Source organism: Cinclus cinclus, chromosome 5 (genome assembly GCF_963662255.1).
Source record: "Cinclus cinclus chromosome 5, bCinCin1.1, whole genome shotgun sequence".
NCBI classification, from domain to species: Eukaryota; Metazoa; Chordata; class Aves; order Passeriformes; family Cinclidae; genus Cinclus; species Cinclus cinclus.
Window position 1 is genome coordinate 72379170 of NC_085050.1, and position 18039 is coordinate 72397208.

The following is an 18039-nucleotide window of genomic DNA, read 5'->3' on the forward strand; positions in this document are numbered from 1 at the left end:
AGCCCTCGACAGGCGCCGCAGGTGAGGAGGCGGCCGGGCCGGGACGTGAGGGGAAGGAAGGGGGCGGGATGGATCAGCGGGCATGCCGGGATGTCGGCAGGAAATTCCCACGGATGGTGGGTTCGGTCCGGAGATCCCGGGTAAGGAAGCGGCACCGAGCCTGCTCCGGGAGCCGGGGCCTATGTTGTTAGGGCTCCGCGTTGTTCTCCTGCCTCTGGCAGTGGGGATAATGACACCCGCCGGGGGAGAGGATGAGGTGAGGTCGGGGCCGGCTTGACTCCAGCCAAGGTAAGCGGCTGCCTTAGAGCTGAGGGAAAAACCTACAGAAAGTTTCTTTCTCCTGGCCAAAACACTCGAGTGAGCAGCAGCACCTTTGGCATTTAGGTGGAAGAATGTTCGGTGTGTTCAGCCTCGATGGAGCTTTCAGGCCGTGCTGGGCAGCCGTGGGGGGATGCCTGAGGTGATGGTGGATCTGAGGCGGTCTCTGTGGGAGCTGCCTTGGCCCAGCTTCATCGGTGGGTGCTGCCCGAGCAATGGGTGTTGTTTCTCGGTGAATGTAGCCATTTGTCCAACTCACTCATTGCAGCTAAAGGCACGAGGCACAGAAGTGGCTCTGTGGGCTGAACTGGGAACAAAGTGAAAGTGCTCAGTGGTTTTCCCCTTCACCAAAGATGACCTCCTATAACACCCTCTCGCTGGTGGAAAACAAGGAAGGGCAGAACTGGACACGGGAACAGTCCCTCCTGGCTTTCAGGGCTGCTTCCAGCATCCCAGGGCTGAGGAATCCACGAGGAGGAGGGATTGATAATGGTGCTGCCACAGCTTGTCTCACAGATGGCAAAGGAATAACCTGCTATCAGGGTGTCTGTCTGTATTGCTGTCAAAAGCACAGATGATATTTCCTAGCTTGTTTTAAAGTGAGCTCTGCTGGAAATTCCGTGTTTCGCTCATCATCTGTGCTGTTGCAGGCTGCTTCAGTGGCTGAGCTGCTGTGTCAGAACTGTGGCTGGTTTTCTGCTAAAGGCACAAAGGAAGCGGTTCTGAGGTTTCGCACAGAGAATGATGCACTGGCACACCGCCATTCACTATGCTTGGTGTTTGTGTGCAGGGTGTAAAAAACACAAGTCAACTCCACCGTCACAAAACACAATCATCACTTAATTGCAGTGATGATTCAGCTGCTCATAAAGCTCTGAATGGAGTTGGTGAGCTCCAGATCTGTGTGAGACACGTTGGGAACCTACTGCAATCTGGATGTAGAAACATCTGCACTGTGTGATGCCAGTTAAATGGCTGCTCACATGTTTCTCTGGTGAGTAACTGAAAACTCATTTGCTGGTTTCTACGTTCAAATAGCAAGACTATTCTTTTCAAGACTCGGTTTCAGTGCAGGAAGAGACTGGCCTTGCATTTAGAGAACCAGATGGCAGCCTTTCCTGAGCAGTCTCAGGTTTTATTAGGATGCACTGCAGTCACTCAGTCTTTGGAACAGAATTTATTTCGAAGCGTGTGGCCTCTGTGCTGCATGTGGAGAACTTAAAAAAACAACACAAAACTACCAAACCCAAGAAAAGCTTTTTATTTTATCACTTCTGCAGTGCTGCAGAGGGCTGGGATTTTCCAACACACAATGGGGAAATAGCTAGAGGTAGTGACAATTCCTCTTTTAGGTTTTGTGGATAGTCCAGCTTTTGCATTCACTTTTTATGCCATCACAGCAGTCAGTTCTAAACACATTTTCCATGCAAGAGCTCAGTTCAGACCCAAGAGCCAAAGGAGTGTTCTATGCACATTTGAATTACCACTGCCTACAGCCAGACTGTTGGTAAAAGTAATTTGACACCTTCCAGGCACAGGACAGACCAAGAGCAGAGCACACAGGTCAAGCCAGTATTGCTTAACTCCATTTTAAGTCTTATCAGGTAAATCTTATCTGCCGAATGACATATTTCTTGCCAAGATAAATCTGCCTGTGAGATCCTGGCGGAGAGCTTGTCGGCAGCAATGGTCACTCGTGGCTTCTGAGCTCCCACTCCTGTGCTTTCATCATATTTATTGTCAGTCAGTTGTCTGGAAGTTGTGTACAGCCAGCACAGAGCGGCACAGGGAGTATTTCAGCGCCACCCTGAAACCAATTTGTTTGTGATGTGTTCGGCAGCGATTCCGTGCCGTGATTTCACCGCTCTCTTGCTCTGGGGACTCTTTTCATCATGACCTCTTCCGAGGAAGCCGAAACGGAGGAAACAGTGACGTGCCTCCACCTGACCTTTTACCACCCTGGCCAGGAGGAGAAGATGATGTTCCGCTGCCTGAACTTCTGCAAGCGCGAGCAGGTCAGGGCGGACGACGCGGCCAAGTTCGGCCGCGATTCCAGCGTCTGCCGCTACAACCTGGTGGACACCCGCGTCTCCCGCATCCAGTTCTCCCTGCAGTTCTACAGGAAGCTCCACACCTCGGAACACGGCTTTGAGATAAAGAACTTGAGCAAGAAGACAAAGCTGACTGTCAACCAAACAGAACTGGGGCACTTGAACAAAATCGACCTGCCCTGGAAGTGCATCATCTGTTTTGGGGACTACCAGATCCTAGCAGAGATTCAAGAAGGGGAGTCAGTGGATTATTTTGAGACACACTTACACTTGGCTGAAGCACCAATCTCACAAGAAAGGTGCCTGCCACGCCTGCCATCCCTGCAGCCTATACCCGAGAACTGCATTTCTCCTGCCTTATTTCTTCCCCAAGGCAAAAGCCCCACAGAGATTGATGAAAATGAGCTGTGCTAGCAAGGAGGAGGAGGAGGAGGAGGCTGGATCAGGTTTTGTAGCCTTCACAGCTTCCAGCGTAGACAGCTCTTACCTCAGTCCAGTGTTCTTGGTGGTGCTCACTGTGGTGGTGCTGCACATCAGTCTTCTCTACTTGGTGTTTTCAGCACAGGCATCCCAGATCACAGAAATGGATTCCTGCCACTGCCTTCACTGAGGCCTAAAGGCTCTCCGATACCCAGAAAGGTGTGGGAGACAGGATGTCACTCAAATCCATGGCAGCAGGTTCAATCCCAGAACCCTGGCTATGTGCCTTGAAGGGATATTTAACAGGCATTAACACAGAGCGTGCACAGCAGGGTTTTTGCCCCAGCCAAGGGATGACACACTGTCCTGTTGCATATTATAATTTGTGCTTTGCTTTGTACGCCAAATTCCAAACAGTATTTGCAAGCCTAGGTTGTAACTTCACAGATTTTGCAACTTAGAAACGCTTTGTCCTTTTACATTTTTATTCGCTTCAAAGCGAGGTTTGTTTTTTATTTTTACTTATTTAATTAACATACATAATATATATTTTTGCAAGTTAACTACTTTTGCTTGTCGTGTAGACAAATATGTAGCATCAGTGATCATGGTCTATAAAAATCCACATTAATTTTGTAATAAAAGCATTTTGTTCCCTGGTAAGGATTTGCTCTATTATACAGCTGCAATCTAAAAGAATTTTTGGAAAATAAAATTATTTCCAGGACCATCCAGATAAGAGACTGTCACTATCCCGGGCGTTCCACAAGTGGCATTGCTTCAAGGTAAGAATTTACTTAAATACTTCCAGGAAGTTTTCTAACCTCTTCTCCTCTACCCAAATCTGTCTAATAGTTTTCTTGTCTTTTGACAAGTATTTCTCAGGTTGTTTCAGTCAAGTTTTTCTTTGTCAGCTTTTCATTGGCATTTGGCTTTTTTATTTTGTCAAGGATATTAGTTTGCTTGAAAGACACACTGGGAAGAATAGGAATTACCCACTTTATCATCCCTAATTATTAGGATGCATTTCAGCATTAATCATTCAAGAAAACCATAATTATAACTGGGGGGTAGGACCAGCTGAGATTAAGGCAACCAACCACTGGTGAGAGAAAGCCATAGGAGAGGCAATGAAACTCAAACACAGCCTTATGTAGGATTTGTCTATTCATCCCCTCCTTGACAAAATTGCTTTGTTGCCATGTTTTCCACTCTTGGAACTAGGCTGTGGTTTCCAAACAATGACTTGCACAGCTCTATTCACCTCAGGTAAGAATCAGCTGAGTAAAATACACATTAAAAAATGAATAGTCTCCTACATTAATCCGACCAGCAGAAGTTGATTTACCAAAGGAAGGTTGTTTCACCTTTGAAGGGGGAGGGTACAGCTGCTCATTTCCAACAGGAGAAGGGCTCCACACTCCAAATTCCTCAGGTTTTCTCAGGTTATTGCAGCTTGTTTTGAGCTTCCCTTCCAAAGCATCAGGTTCCCAAAAAAGGACACTGTGGGATTCAGCAGGGCTCTGACATGGGTGCCACATACCCATCAACAGATGCAACACTGCCAAATATAAGTAAGACTTGCTGAGAATTTTAATGACTTTTAAATTTGTACAGATACGCATTTTACAGTACCCTCGAATTGTTTCACATGAGCTGTTTGTAGAATCTCTCCATTTCTCACATATCCACAAATAGGGAGCATCACTTCAAAGTCACTCAGTGTGGTGCACTGAGCCCTGCAAATGCTGTCAATAACCATGGCTACAGAGCATGCCTGTCACAGAAAAAGCTGGAGTCAGCCTCCTTTTTCCTAAGTGCTTGTTCATCCCAAGGGCAGGACTGTCAGCGAATTGACTTCCTCAAGGCATGGTCAGGACAAGGTCACCTCATGTTCACTGGCCAGGAGAAAAGCAGTGACTGGTGCAGGGGAGGTGACAGTTTCAGCAGGTAAAAAACATGTTATTTACATGCTGAGGAAGTTGCCTTCCTTCCCATAGGAATATATTATACAAAGAAATATCCAGGAGAAGTCACACAGCAGTAGCTTAGGCCAGACCCAAAATATACATTTGAAGTGTACAGATCTTTAAAGCTCATTACAAGTATTTAAATATAAATAATGGCATCAAAATATTTTCAGTGACATAGCTACAACTGAAATGAAGAGATGGAATGTTACCAACAGGGTTTCTCTGTTCTCTCAGGTTATTTGTACATCCCTACTCCCAGTGTGCAGTATTTTTTTGTTCCTTATCCACACTGCAATGACCCAAATATTCCAAATAGTTTCAGATAATCTAAACCAGCGACACAACTTTGACCAGCAAATTCAGTTCTGATGGTGACAGTGCAGGCTCATCACTTGTCACAACATGTTCCTTTTACTCCAGAATAGAGCTAGACCCTGTCACCCTTTCTCCATGGAAAAACGAGACAGCTACACAAAATAATGGCAGAGTAGAATGGCTTTTAATTTGAAACTTGAAGAAGGCTTGAGATCTGCAAGTATTTTGCAGGTTCTCTTTTGTTAAAAAGTAAGGGGGAGACCACGCAGCCCAGGACAGCAGTGGTGCAGTCTGAACACTTCCTTGGATTTCAGCCCGTATTGGCAGGATTAACCATCCACTTTAGAGGCACAGGAAAGGCAGAGCACTTTTAACACACAGTTAAAACACAAATTTTTCTTCTTTCTTTTCAAAATGCAGATAGAGAAATTCAGTCTTTAGCTTCTTGTTCTTCCCTCCCCCAGTTTGCCCACTGAACGTTGCTTTTCAGTAATTGTTCTGGTCCAGTGGAATTGTAAATTTTCACAACTGAAGAATTTTAAAGGACCATGTAGTAACGAACGTTGGTCTCTTCAGGGGGGGCTGGGAAAACAAGACTTTGGTCCTCCCAGTTCTCCACTGGTTAAAATTCCCATTTTATTGACACGTAGAGAATTTGTATTTTATTTTATTTTTGATTTTCTATCTAGCACACGCCTACTAAGTCTGGCATATTATACAAGGCAATATTTTAGCTAACCTGCTGAGTTTTGCTATGTTCATTGAGGTTAACCGTGCTTAGCATAAAGTAATTTAAAAAATAAAAATAAATGGAAAAAAGACAACACAAGACTAGGAAGACTTTAACCTAGACAGGGAAAATCTGCAATTTGCCATGTGTCAAATTTGTTTTGCAGTTCTTACTTTTGCACCCTCTAAACAGCTGAAGAGCAAGTCAAAAAGCACAGGCCAGAAATAAAAATACTTTGAAATGATTTCTCTATCTTCAAGTATTAAATAAATTATACGAGACTGTTTCTGAGATAAATATTAGGCCAACGATGAATTTTAAACCAACACCAACAGAAACATTGTCCAGAAAAAAAAGGCAAGTTAAAATATAGAACGTCAAGCTACGAAGCTTCAGTTAGTGCAGACAATTTAATATTAAACCCAGATATCCAGAAATACACGCGACAGAATCATCCCGGTTTTCACAGAGTGGAGAAGGTAGCCGATAAAATTGCACTTAGTTCCGAATCCCTTCGGACGGGATCCGCGCGTGGAGAGAAAGGGAAGCGGGCTCGCAGAGGAGCAGGCTGGCTTTGTGCATTCCTTTTCCCTTCCCAGCGCTCGGGCACGGGCAGGGGCCGTGCAGCTGTGCTCACTACCTGTCCTGGTGCTCGCAATCCAGCCGGACGTCGGAGGCCGACAGTTCCAGCACGGGGTTGACGAAGCCGGCGTACTCGGAGTTGCCGTTGTCGTCCATCTCGGCGCTCACAAAGTCATTCTCCCACTCCAACCCGTTGGAATCGTCGGAGGCCGAGGCCGGGTGGCTCCCGGTCTTCCTGCTGTTGAGTTTCAGCGCTGCCCGCAGGATGTCCTCCTCCGTCTTGGAGCGCTCCCTCACTGGAATCATCCTGTTCATGCCTGGTGTTTAAAGACACACGCGTGTGAGGAGCACGTCCTCTGTGAGTTTTCATCTGACTTTTACGTTTCTGCTAGAAGAAACAAGGGTGACATTTGGACAGATACTGGATTCAGCGGTCTAGGAGACGTCTTGGGTTTGTCCGGAAAGGGAAAATATGGTTCTGGAAACCGCCCAGAGGCATCTAATATTTTACTGGTTTTTGTCAGTAATTACAGATGTTCTTGTGGAAGAAAAAAAAAATCACCTACAGATTGGTTAAAAGAAACAAACCCTTGCTTATTTTAGGTGAGCCTTTCAATAGTCAAGGTCTTAACATTTGGGATAAACTTTCAACTAAGAGCTTTTGCAGGTTTAGTAAGTAAAACCAAGTATTGGTAACAGTGAGGAAATACAGAAAACACCTGTAACAGCAGCAATGAGGACAGCTGGGAAACTCCTTGGGATGCAGATCTAAGTTCCCAGTGAGTGTTACAGTACAAGTAATAAGCGTTTTCCCCAAAATATTTAAGTCAGACTCCTGACCAACTTCCACATTTTAAAAGGAAGAACAAGCTCTTCCTTCTGCTCCTGGCTCATGAGAGGGCAGCATTTCTTTACCATTCCTTTTGCCAGGAGTTTACGAGTCAGTTCCACAAAATGCAGGGAAATGAATTAATTTGATTACTGGAGTATTCAAATGAATTAATTCAATATTAGGGCTATCTCCACATTTATCAAAATAAGGACTTTTCTCAGTAAAAATGATTTGCAGTTTAACCATTACAAACTTGTGAGAAATTCTTATCAGAAACAAGTTTTTAAATCACTTCCCTTTTGAAAACAGCAAATTTACAATGAACATAGCTTAAACTGTCAACATCTTTTAAATTTTGAGTTCAGGATGAAGCTGAAATGCAAGATCAATACCTTCTTCATCTTCCCACTCTAAATCCAAGGAGGTGCTGTCATCATTCCCACTCACTGATTTGGTTTTGGTCATCAAGTCACAGCTGCTCTCAGTGTTGGGTGTCAGCACTGTGGCATCAGATGAAAGTCCTATTAAAAAAAACCAAAAAACAAGCCATAATGTATTTTTAATTCTTAAATGTACTTGAATTTCAGGTTCAACATGCAAAATTAAAATTTTAAATCAGGCTTTCATCGTACTTTGTGGCCCTTTAAACCTCAGGAGTGCTGGAAAAGGCACTTCATCCGTTCAAAGAGTAATCAGTAGCTTATTAATAATCAATATCACTGAGATATTGCCTAATTAGAACTAGAAAGGAATTTAATAAGCTCTAAACTGATCTTGTATGAAGACCTGTAAAGAAATAGACCAAACCCCAAATCAAGCCTCCCCTCCCCAAAAAAACTAAACTACTGACAGTATGTCCTGAAACACAGCCCTCAGTCCTCTACCTTAGTGGTTATCATGTACCAAAACTTACAGATAAAAGCTTATCAAATTGTTTTCCTCTAAACTATTGGTGGAATTTTTAAGTACAAGCTGCCAAATTCCCTCTTGCACTTCATTAGGAAAAAAAAAAATTAGGCATTAATATGTTTCTAATTACTTTGCCAAGGAATAATTAAAAAAAGCTATAAACACACATCTGCATCTTCAGTACCGGGTCTGGTTTTACAAGAAATGTTCACCACTACCTTTTATCTATCAGATAAAAAAACTACCAGATTTTTAAATTACAGATATGTGTGCACACATCTTATATTTGTGTGTGTAAACATAAAGCTAGAAATAATCTTGTGTTTATCTAGAAAAAGCAGCAGCACTCTGTGCCCCTCAGAGTCCCTTAACATTTGAAGATGTGCTTAAGGAAAGGCAGACTTACTACTACTTCGGAATGCTTCATACTGGAATTTTGTATTCCTTAGGAAAGGATCAAGATCTTCCTCTGCCACAGAGCTGCAAGAGCAATTTTTTTAGCTTTAGAAACCTCCAAGGGTGCCATAAAAAAATACATTAATCCACAAGCCCCCAGCTCTGTGCTACAAAGCACACACACCCTGAACTAAATTCTTTTATAGAATCATCTGCAAAATGCCTTTCTATTCCTGTTCATCACATCCTCTCCCAGTCTGTGCTTCTGCTCCATTTTTATTGATATTTTCAGTTAAAAATTAATTAACTCAAAACAACTCTTCCCCTCTCTTCACTTTAGATAAAATCCCCTTAATTTTCAATTCATATTTTAAAGTAATGAATTAAAACCCTGCTCCTGCAGTCCTTTGTTTTTAAAATCTGGCCAGTTCTTACTCAGTTTTCACAGCTCCTGTTCTAACTGTGCTTCCATAGCAAAATTCTTCCTGCCCCTCTTGTCTTCCATGCATGAGTTTTTTCTAAACTCAAACACCATTCCACTGTAAATTTCTCAACTTTGTTTTTTTTTAAGCTTGTTTTTACCACCACTGAACATAGAAGGTGGGAATGAAGAGATTTAAACTATAAATGAAAACATTCAATATTTAATAAATAAATATAATTGGGAATATTAATGAAGAAACAGGCAGACTCTATAAACCACTTAAATAGCATATTTCTATTGGGTTTTTAAAACCGGGCTCTGAATAATAAAAATATTTTGATGTTAGCTGAAATTTTAGATATAAACACCTTTTTGAAATCAACCACTGGATTTTGTGTGTGTGTAAATATCTCTTAGTAGCAGGGAGCAGCACCGTCCGCAGCAGCCTTGTAACTCCAGCGATAACCAGAATGGATCCTAAACACCCCCTGACTTTCCAGATGAGGAACAGGAGTGCAAACAGGCAAGATTCTCAGTTATCATGAATGAAATGTGGTCTCTTACCTCTGGAACTCTCCATTATTAACAGCATGTGCTCTCTGCGTTATCCTGTGCTGCCTACGTTGCTATCAAGAAAAGCGAATCGTTGAAAAAGCTGAATACTCAAAACAGAGCTTCTCAACACTTAATCCTGTTTCAAATACCACCCCCCCAAAAAAAAAACCCCATCAGTTTTTAGAAACGTGGACACCACCTCAGCCATGACTGCACCTGTCTTGCGTCCTGTCTTCTTAAAGTACTTTCAGTGCACAACTAACACCTGGGTGATGTTTGATTTCTTTTGTTCCGTGCCCGGGAAAAGCCACCCTGCCATTTGAAAGATGAGTATTTCCTACAAATCCTTTTATCCCTGTGCAAAGCAGTACTGCCATCTCCTCTGGCTGTCTCCATCAGCACTAAGTGCTTCATCTATATTAATAACATCTTTGCTGCCTTGCAGGGCCAAAATATTAATAACTCTGCTAATGTCAACTTCATCTGAGAATTGCTCTTTGCTTCAGGTGTGGGGAGGTCGCTGCACTGGATCTGGTGTTTTTCAATCCCAAGATGATGATGATGGTGAGTTCGTTTTCTGGCACACTTTGCATCTTGGGTATTTAAACAGTAATAACTGCAGGTTGAAATGAGTAAATGGGGAGTGAAGAGAAAAAAAAAGCAGAAGTAGAAATAACACATCGTGGTGGTTAGGGGTGAAAAGACTCAAGAAATGCAGAGAGGAACAGACAGAAATTTGGCACAACACAGTCAACAAATCTGTCAAAATCAATTACTGACACATGCAACAATTTTCTTTTAGGATTCCTATACCCACATAATACCCAATTTAGATTATCTCCCCATTTTGCCAGGTCACATCCCAATATCCAGCACTGCCAGTTCCAGGACATATTAAAATTCCCTGCTGTTACGGATCCTGACATTTAGTAGGGCAAATCAGCAAGCCAAATGAGCTTTAAAAGAGGCCATGCTTCCAAGGAAAAAAACCATTTTCCCATTTGTGCCCACAAACAGCAGAGAGATGAGTGATGCATTCAAAAATAGCTTCCAGTTTATCTAGAAGGGCTAAGTGCTTGATGTATATCTGGACAAAAATGCTTCCTTAAAACCCTTATAATCCTTATGGGTTTTGAGGAGGGTGTTTGAGCAGGAGATAAGTGATACTAATTTTACACGAAGAGGAAATTAAAATCTCTATAATCCATATTATCTTAGGTCCTGACTAAGAGAAGTGCATATTAAAACTACTGAAAGACAAGAAATACAGCATTTCTTGCACAGAACTTCTACAAAAACCAGTTAACACCACTAAAAAAAAAAAAATATTTTGCTGCCCTTCTACAGATCAGAAGTGGTAAGAAAAAAAAAAAGCAGGCAAAAAGGTCAGAAAGAATTAACCCTCCCACACCAAGTGGCAAGGGGAGAGAAAGAAATGTGAAATGAGAGCTATACTTAGTGGCATAAAAATCAGATGAAAACTCCAAGGCAGGGTGAACACAAAGCACAAAGATAAGGAACAATACAGTGCACAAATATATAAAGTACATTTTACAAGTCTAAATGATGTCACAATTGTGCTTAATTTCAGGGGGTTTTTAACCAAGAGCCATCACAGATCATTTTACATTTAAGATCAGTAACTTCTACATATTATATAAGAAGAGTGCAAAGCTAATTATAGACTAAAATTATAACTCATTCAAAATCTATACTCGGCGACAGAAGCTGTTTCAAACAATTATGGTGATTTTCAGCTGTTCCAAGCAGCTGCACTTTCAAGTCTTGTACTTCTTTATCTACTTTTCAAGGCAAAGCCACCTCCTCCTCCTCAGGTCCTCTGAGATGGAAAGGATATCAGGGAAGTCTGCATACATGGGAACAGGACAGAGGCTCTCATATATATTGGGGTCTTTTTCCCCTCACCTCCAAGAGCTTTTTCTGCTTTGCTGCCCTGGCTGCTTCACGTTGTGCAGCATATAAAGCCTCCTCTTCTAGTCTTAACTTCTCCTCTTGTAAGGCTAACTGTATATGAACAAAACAGTAATGGTTAACAAAAGCAGAACCTATCTATCTTCCTATTAATAAAGCCATAAGTGCAAGGAAACAAAAGAAAAGCAACTAGAAAATTAAAATAAAACAAAATCGACTACAGCTAAAGCATTGACTGAATTTAACAGCTTCCCTCCCCGCAACCAAACAGCCCAAGAAGTTTAGGTAACTACTGAATAAACATTTATTGTTAGTGAATTGCTGTAATGCTTCTTCTATTTTATCATGAACTGCACAGTGAAAGATTTAAAGGTTTTCAGCTCCATAGTTCATGTGCACTTCAGATTCAAGTTCATTCAGGTTCTACATTGTATTCCACATCATATTCCATTAACTGCTGCAACACTAAAACAGAATAACGAATTATGTGTCTTTTTCCTCAGGAAAGTTGTGGAGAAAATTGAGCACAAGAAAACTTGAATCAGGAATATTCCCCATTTGGTCTTCCACTAAAAAAGGCTCAGATTTAAGAGATCCTGGTCACAGACCCAGCCTATTCATTCCATTTTTCAGGTAAGAGGCTAGTGAAAAGAAGGAATTTGTGAATCTTGTAGACTAAAAAATAGTAACTGATGAACAAAACCCAATTGTTCCATGTGAATGGAACCTCCCGGTGTCCGTGGCTGATGCTAACATTTTTGGAAGAAAAACTATTTATACTGTCACTGTAACCACTTACCTCTGACTGAAGCTTCAGATCAACAACCCTCTGCTTTTCAGCAATGGAGTCGTAGTGTCTGTCTTTCAGGTCTGCAATTTCTTCCTCAGTCAGAGGCCTGGAAGCATGGGAGAAACACAAAAAAGCTCCATCTATTATTCATGCACGACAACCCTCATTTGCACTTCAACATTATCTGTGTGGTCCTTCCTGACCAGTCCTCTAATGCAGATCCAACAGGCTCTGCCTGTGGCCTGGTCATCCTGAAAGTTCCAGTTAATTCAGGACAATGCTGTCTCTCCCCACTCTCACAATATATATTATTTATATCTTTATAGAAAGTGTATTCTCAAAACCGTCTCTGCTAACAGAACTACTGGAATAGAACCATTACCCTCGCTGCAGTCCAAATCTCATTTTTTTTCCCCTTAGCTGCTTTTGTCCCTTGTTTTTTCCTTTACTCCATTTTGTTTAATATTCACAGTGGGACAGGAGAGGGAAGAAGTCCTCAGTCTCAAAGTCTTACCTGTGACTGCTTCCTGGGCTTTCCCCCTGTTAAAATAAAAATGAAAAAGAAAAGTCTGATTTTTATAAAGACAGAGTGCTTCCAAAACTTCCCTTAGCAAAGCAACCCAGGTCCATTTCTGTTCTCAGACTGAGAGCACTTGCTGAGTCTTATCCAGGAGTTACACCAGGAGCAAATTCTCCTTTAAGTCTTCTCAAACACACTTTTTCCCCACACCTCTTCCCTTCTTTCTTCCCAATGTCCGTAATTCCCCCTTCCTCAATGGGTTATTTTCCATGCTCCCCGAAACCAATCTCTTAGAACTTTATCTAAAGTCTTAAACTCATATTCCTAGTGCAAGGAAAACTGAAAGTAAAAAAACCCAACCAACCAAACCCTGTGATTTATGTCTACAACTCAGCTTGAAATAGGAGGAAGATTCAGATGTTGGAGCCATTTTAAAGGACTGTACAAGCAGGTTTCACGTGATGCCCTAGGTACTCACCTCATCACTTTCCACCAGGTTCTCAAACTGCAGAGAAAAAGAAATAAATAATTTTTACAATTCAGTATAACAAATCACTAAAGACATACAGCAAATACAATTGCATATTTTAAGTGTCTTGTAAAAACACTATTCCAATTCTAACAATGGTGCTCTAATCCTACTTTCAGAGGAGTTTTATTTTTAGAGTTGGACCTTTCTTCTTCCCAGTGTTTCTTGTCTTAAACATTACAGTCTCCTAAAAGGAGAAGAATCCTAATTAAAAAGCTACACAAACTCATCCAGCAGAAGTTCAACTGTCACATAAATTAAAAAAAAAAGCAAATAGAAATCCTCTGTACTGTTTTCCCTATAGCAACCTTAAATCTCCTCAGTGCACCAGACACATACACAGAGGTCAGCACCTACAGCAAGACTCCTTATTGACCTAAAATCTGGGAGGAGAACAATACCTCCTTTTCCCTGTCATATTCCTGTGGCAAGAACACTCTCTCACAACGGGAGGTTCTGCACAAAAACAGATTTCCCCCGCTGTACACACACATCTGACTCCTTTCTTGATTGACAGCCAAAGCATTAATACAATTAATTAATGTTATCCTCAGTAATGGGGGCAATCTGGCTGGTCTAGGACTTCCAGAGCACAGGAACCAGCCAGGGAAAGGAAACCAGGTTATTCCTGGCTAACCTTACACTACCCTTGGCAAAAAGGAGTTGTATCTGGAGGCTGGGAAAGAACCTCTGTAGTGAACAAAGTAGACTACAGATGCAGCAAACTATCAGGTAACTCCAGCACCAATTTGGGCTGGAATATCCCGGAATAATTTCAGTGTTCATCAACTGCAAAAAGTGTTAAAGGCATTGCTAGGATTCATCTTTTCCCACTCCTTCTTAAATTGCTAAAAATGTTAAAAGTACTCACCTCTATAGTGAAGTGTTCTCCTGTAGAACATGTTCTAAAATACTTGGATCTGGAAAAATAATTTTACAGTTAGACTACAGGACACTCTTCGATACACAGCAGACGGTAAATGAGCCCGAGAAGTTAAAATAGATTTTAAGATGTGTTAAATACGAAACAACAACAAAACCTTCATGTATTTAACATGGTGACTTATTAAGAGGAGCTCTGCATCGCTACTACAGCAGAGAGAGCCAAAAGTATGTAAACATCTTGTGTAGAACTGGGGAAAAAACAAAAGCCCTTGTGAGATGAAATCATTTGTCAGGATGCTGGACTTGACATTTACAGACTATTAGCATGTTCTGCAATCCCTCTAATACATTTTTCCTGGGAAAAACATTGTTCCAGGCCATTTCTGAAAATGCTGTTGACACTTAACTCTTGCTGCTGTTGGCACTTAACTCTTTCCTGGCAGCTTGTACCTCACCAGTGTTAAACAATACGTTTTATTTTAACAGCTTGGCACATCCAGAAGGCTGAGCCTCAAAGGAAAACATTCATTAAGAGGTCAAGGCAATACTTTAAAACTAAATACATATATATATAAATCACGCTCTAATTCTGTACAGGCAATTAGTTTCTTCCTTGATTCTTTATTCAGAATTCTTCCTATTTTATTTTAATTCTTTTACAGAGGACAGTTAGCCCTGTCCTCCAGAAAACCCAACACAATATTAAGTTACCTGAATACACTTTTACCTAGCCAAGGAGGTTTGGCCACCATCCAGAAGAACATTCTAATGTAAACATTCTTCAGTACAACATCCATTTCATCGAACTGTTTCAAAAACCAGGGTTTCCAGTTGCAAATGCTGACTGGTACAAGGAGTGAACCCAGGGCCTCAGGGATTTCTACACTTGCACCAAAGATCTTTCAGCACTTGCAACCAACACCTACTTTGACAGTAACAAAAGCAGCACACGAGCCAAAGCCTGAATTATTTTAACCATATGGAATTTCATCTCCATCTCATTTTTCTTTGGAAGCCAGTTCAGGGAACGTCTCCCCTGGCAACTTGTTGCACTACCCACTGGTTCCTTGTTGCACAACCTTTCCTGCCACAAAAGAACCGTTTCCAGAGAATTCACTGCTGTGAAACCGGACAGGAAAGGTCACCTGAAATCATGGACTACATGGCAAGGATAATATGGACATGTGGCATGGACACTTAGAGCAATTTCACTGCTGCCCTTCTCTGTAATTTGGTGTGTAGGAGACAATACCATTAAGAATCTCATTTAATAACACTGTAACGGGAAATTGTTCCAGGGCTATCTACACTTTTAACAAACGTGTAATTCCAGTTGGCAGCACCAGGCTTTAGGTAAATTACTTCCAACTTCCCAGACACTCCAGCTCCAGCCAGCTTGGTTGCAAGAACTGAACAGCAAACTAAATGCAGTGCAAACTCCCTAAGTGTAATCACAAAGAGCCCAACAGCTGGAAAAGGAAAAACTACTCTTTCAGCTGCTTACTGAACAGGGACTCAGTCCCAGAAGATCTAATTCTGTGCCAGAGTTTGAGCCCATAAATCCCAGAACTGTGGAAGCTTGAGGTCATTAAGGACACAAACAGAAGACCCATCACCTTCACCCCTATACAAAACTTCAAGTGAAGTATCAGCAACCTATTGAAATGTTTACACCTTTTATCATTCTCCTTTAAGCTCTACTTTTCCATTGTTTTCTAAGACTTGAGAATCCTTTTGGTTGGACAGTTCCTGGAGAAAACCATTCAGCTGACAGGTCACAGGATGTGTAGAGACAGTCAGATTAATCTTCCAAGATCTGAAGCTGTTAAAAAGACTAGCTTTTCATACATGTATATATATATATATATATACATACTCCATATATATATATATATTTCAATTACAAGCAAAGGTAACTTACAGTGTTGCAGGATATTAAAACACTTACTAAAAGCTCTATACTTAGTTGTTCAGTTAGGAGTTTATTTCTTACAGGCAGATCTCGGAGCATCTAAAAATAATGAAGCTGGGGTGGGGGTAGGATCTGAGTGATTAAGATAATCATTAAGTTGATAAGCTATATTTTTACATTATGGTGTTCTAGAAACAGCCAAATGTGGATGATGTGGTATCAATCTAATTTGCAAACTTGGTAGTAAGACACATTTTACAGTTTTGCTTTTAATACAATTCCCTGCTTAATGGAAGGAGAATAACCTTTAGCACTCCGATACAGCTCTGTGAACTACCACCACCGTCACAACCCGGAAAACAAATCTGACCGGAACAACACAGGCCAGCAGTTCTCTGTACTTTTTATATACCTAAGACCTTCACTTGCAGGTTGTGCAACACCTGAACAATTGGACAACAAAACAGCGGGCAGTAAGATTTGTTTCACTGGTAAGGACAGCCTGCTGCTGGACTAACACATGCAGGGATTGTCACTACCCTGCCCGCTAAAAAAAGGGATGTCGGTATGTGGAAGGAGACTCAGCAAAACACACATGTGCAGGAAGAACCTTTCAAGTACTGCCTGGTGTTCTCAAAGCACAACAAACTCATACTTCAGTGCCAGCTGTCAAGGCATTGGAGGTGTTCTCATCCCCTCTGGTGGAGTACTAAAAATACAAGCAGGTATCCTCGACATGCACTGCCCTGGTTTTTCACCCCCGTCTCTGAGAAGCAGCTTGTCTGGAAGGCCTTTCAGAAGGCGAGACTCGCCTGCCAGAGCTGATGTGAAGCAAGAGGCCACGAGCTTGCATCATGTAAAATACTCAGCATGTCTGCTGAGAACGATTTCTATCCTAATACATCCAAAATAAGTGATAGGTAGGTATGCCATGCTGGTCAGTATACGGAACAACCCCAAGCATTTAATGTTTGCACAGCGCTTTTCCACGAACTGGTTTGTGGCAGAACGAAACAGGTTGTCACACGTTTCCAAGAATTCCTCTGAACCATTCTGATTTATCCCAACAGCGTCTCAGCCTCTGAGTCACAGCGAAGACGAGATCACATTGCAGAAAACCGGGTGTTTTTCCATCTTTCGCAGGAGCACGGCCGCCTGCATAGGTTTTGGCGACTGACCCGAGAAACCTCTCTAAGCACGTCCTGCCGGAAAACCACCAGCGCCGGCGGTGATAAGGAACCTGTGACCCTGGAAGCGCATGAGCCCCGGCCGCACAAACCGCACGGAGCCCGGCGGGCTCCCGGCGCCTCCATCCGCCCGGGATGCTGGGGATCCCGAAAAGAACGAGCCGCGGGCACCGGGCGCACCCAGATCCCGCATCCCCTCTCTACCCTGTCCCCCCCTCCTGCCCCACGGGGAAGGCGGAGCCGCCGGCCCGCGGCACCTCCCCGCCCCGGGGAGGGGAAAGGGACAGACAGCCTCGGCTCCTGCTCACCCTCCGCCGCGCTGGATGCGGCCGGCATCCCTCCGGAAGAACAGCCCGCAGCACCACTGCGCCCAGCAGTTCCCCATCGCATCCTGGTGGGAAAACAGCTCCTCCTCCGTGCCGGCGGGCTCAGGCCGGCCCGGCCGTCGGGAGGGGCGGCCGCGGACCCCCGGGAACAAAGGGCCGGCACAGCCTCATGGCTGCGCAGGGGCGGGCGATGCTCGCCACCAACGCCGGCACCGCCCCTGGCACCGGCATCATCGGCCACATCAGCCCGCCCCTTGCCGGGACCGTCCCAGCCGGGCAGGATCCCGCCCCAAACCTGGCGTCCCCCGAGGCGATGGGAGATGGGGTCGTGTCACGGCAGCCCGTGTTTTGAACGGAGGAAAACGTGCCGGGGTTGCCGTGGGCAGGATGAAAAAGCATCGCCAGTAATCGCGTTTTGAAGGAGAGGAATCCCGTTCAAGGTCCCTGTTATTA

General features: G+C 43.0%; 2 protein-coding genes across 3 annotated transcripts; one reads left to right on the plus strand and one right to left on the minus strand.

The window, feature by feature from the left end:
• Positions 1–1289: 1289 nt before the first annotated feature.
• On the plus strand, positions 1290–2783 carry TIFA (TRAF interacting protein with forkhead associated domain). The gene is made up of 2 exons (XM_062494029.1): positions 1290–1311; positions 2197–2783. The coding sequence occupies exons 1-2, from the start codon at positions 1290–1292 to the stop codon at positions 2781–2783; spliced, it is 609 nt and encodes a 202-aa protein (XP_062350013.1).
• Positions 2784–6268: 3485 nt separating this feature from the next.
• Positions 6269–17645, minus strand: AP1AR (adaptor related protein complex 1 associated regulatory protein). Of its 2 annotated transcripts, XM_062494030.1 has the most exons (10): positions 17569–17645; positions 14148–14196; positions 13226–13252; positions 12742–12767; positions 12237–12333; positions 11432–11530; positions 9515–9576; positions 8537–8610; positions 7614–7742; positions 6269–6706 (listed from the first exon to the last, which is right to left on the minus strand). In XM_062494030.1, exons 1-10 carry the CDS (start codon positions 17643–17645, stop codon positions 6444–6446), a joined length of 903 nt encoding a protein of 300 aa, XP_062350014.1. In that variant the 3' UTR covers positions 6269–6443. The 2 variants fall into 2 exon arrangements, with proteins under 2 accessions (XP_062350014.1, XP_062350015.1); XM_062494031.1 differs by lacking the exon at positions 11432–11530.
• Between the last annotated feature and the right edge of the window lie 394 nt (positions 17646–18039).

Excerpts from the sequence above, each read along its gene's own strand:
- TIFA (XM_062494029.1), top strand. The coding sequence starts at position 1,290 with ATGGCTGCTCACATGTTTCTCT. Across the intron at positions 1,312-2,196 it reads GGCTGCTCACATGTTTCTCT|GGACTCTTTTCATCATGACC; the intron begins GGTGAGTAACTG and ends CTCTTGCTCTGG.
- AP1AR (XM_062494030.1), bottom strand. The coding sequence starts at position 17,645 with ATGGGGAACTGCTGGGCGCAGTGGTGCTGCGGGCTGTTCTTCCGGAGG. Across the intron at positions 12,768-13,225 it reads ACCTGGTGGAAAGTGATGAG|GGGGAAAGCCCAGGAAGCAG; the intron begins GTGAGTACCTAG and ends TTATTTTAACAG. Across the intron at positions 9,577-11,431 it reads AGCAGAAAAAGCTCTTGGAG|CAACGTAGGCAGCACAGGAT; the intron begins GTGAGGGGAAAA and ends TTTTCTTGATAG.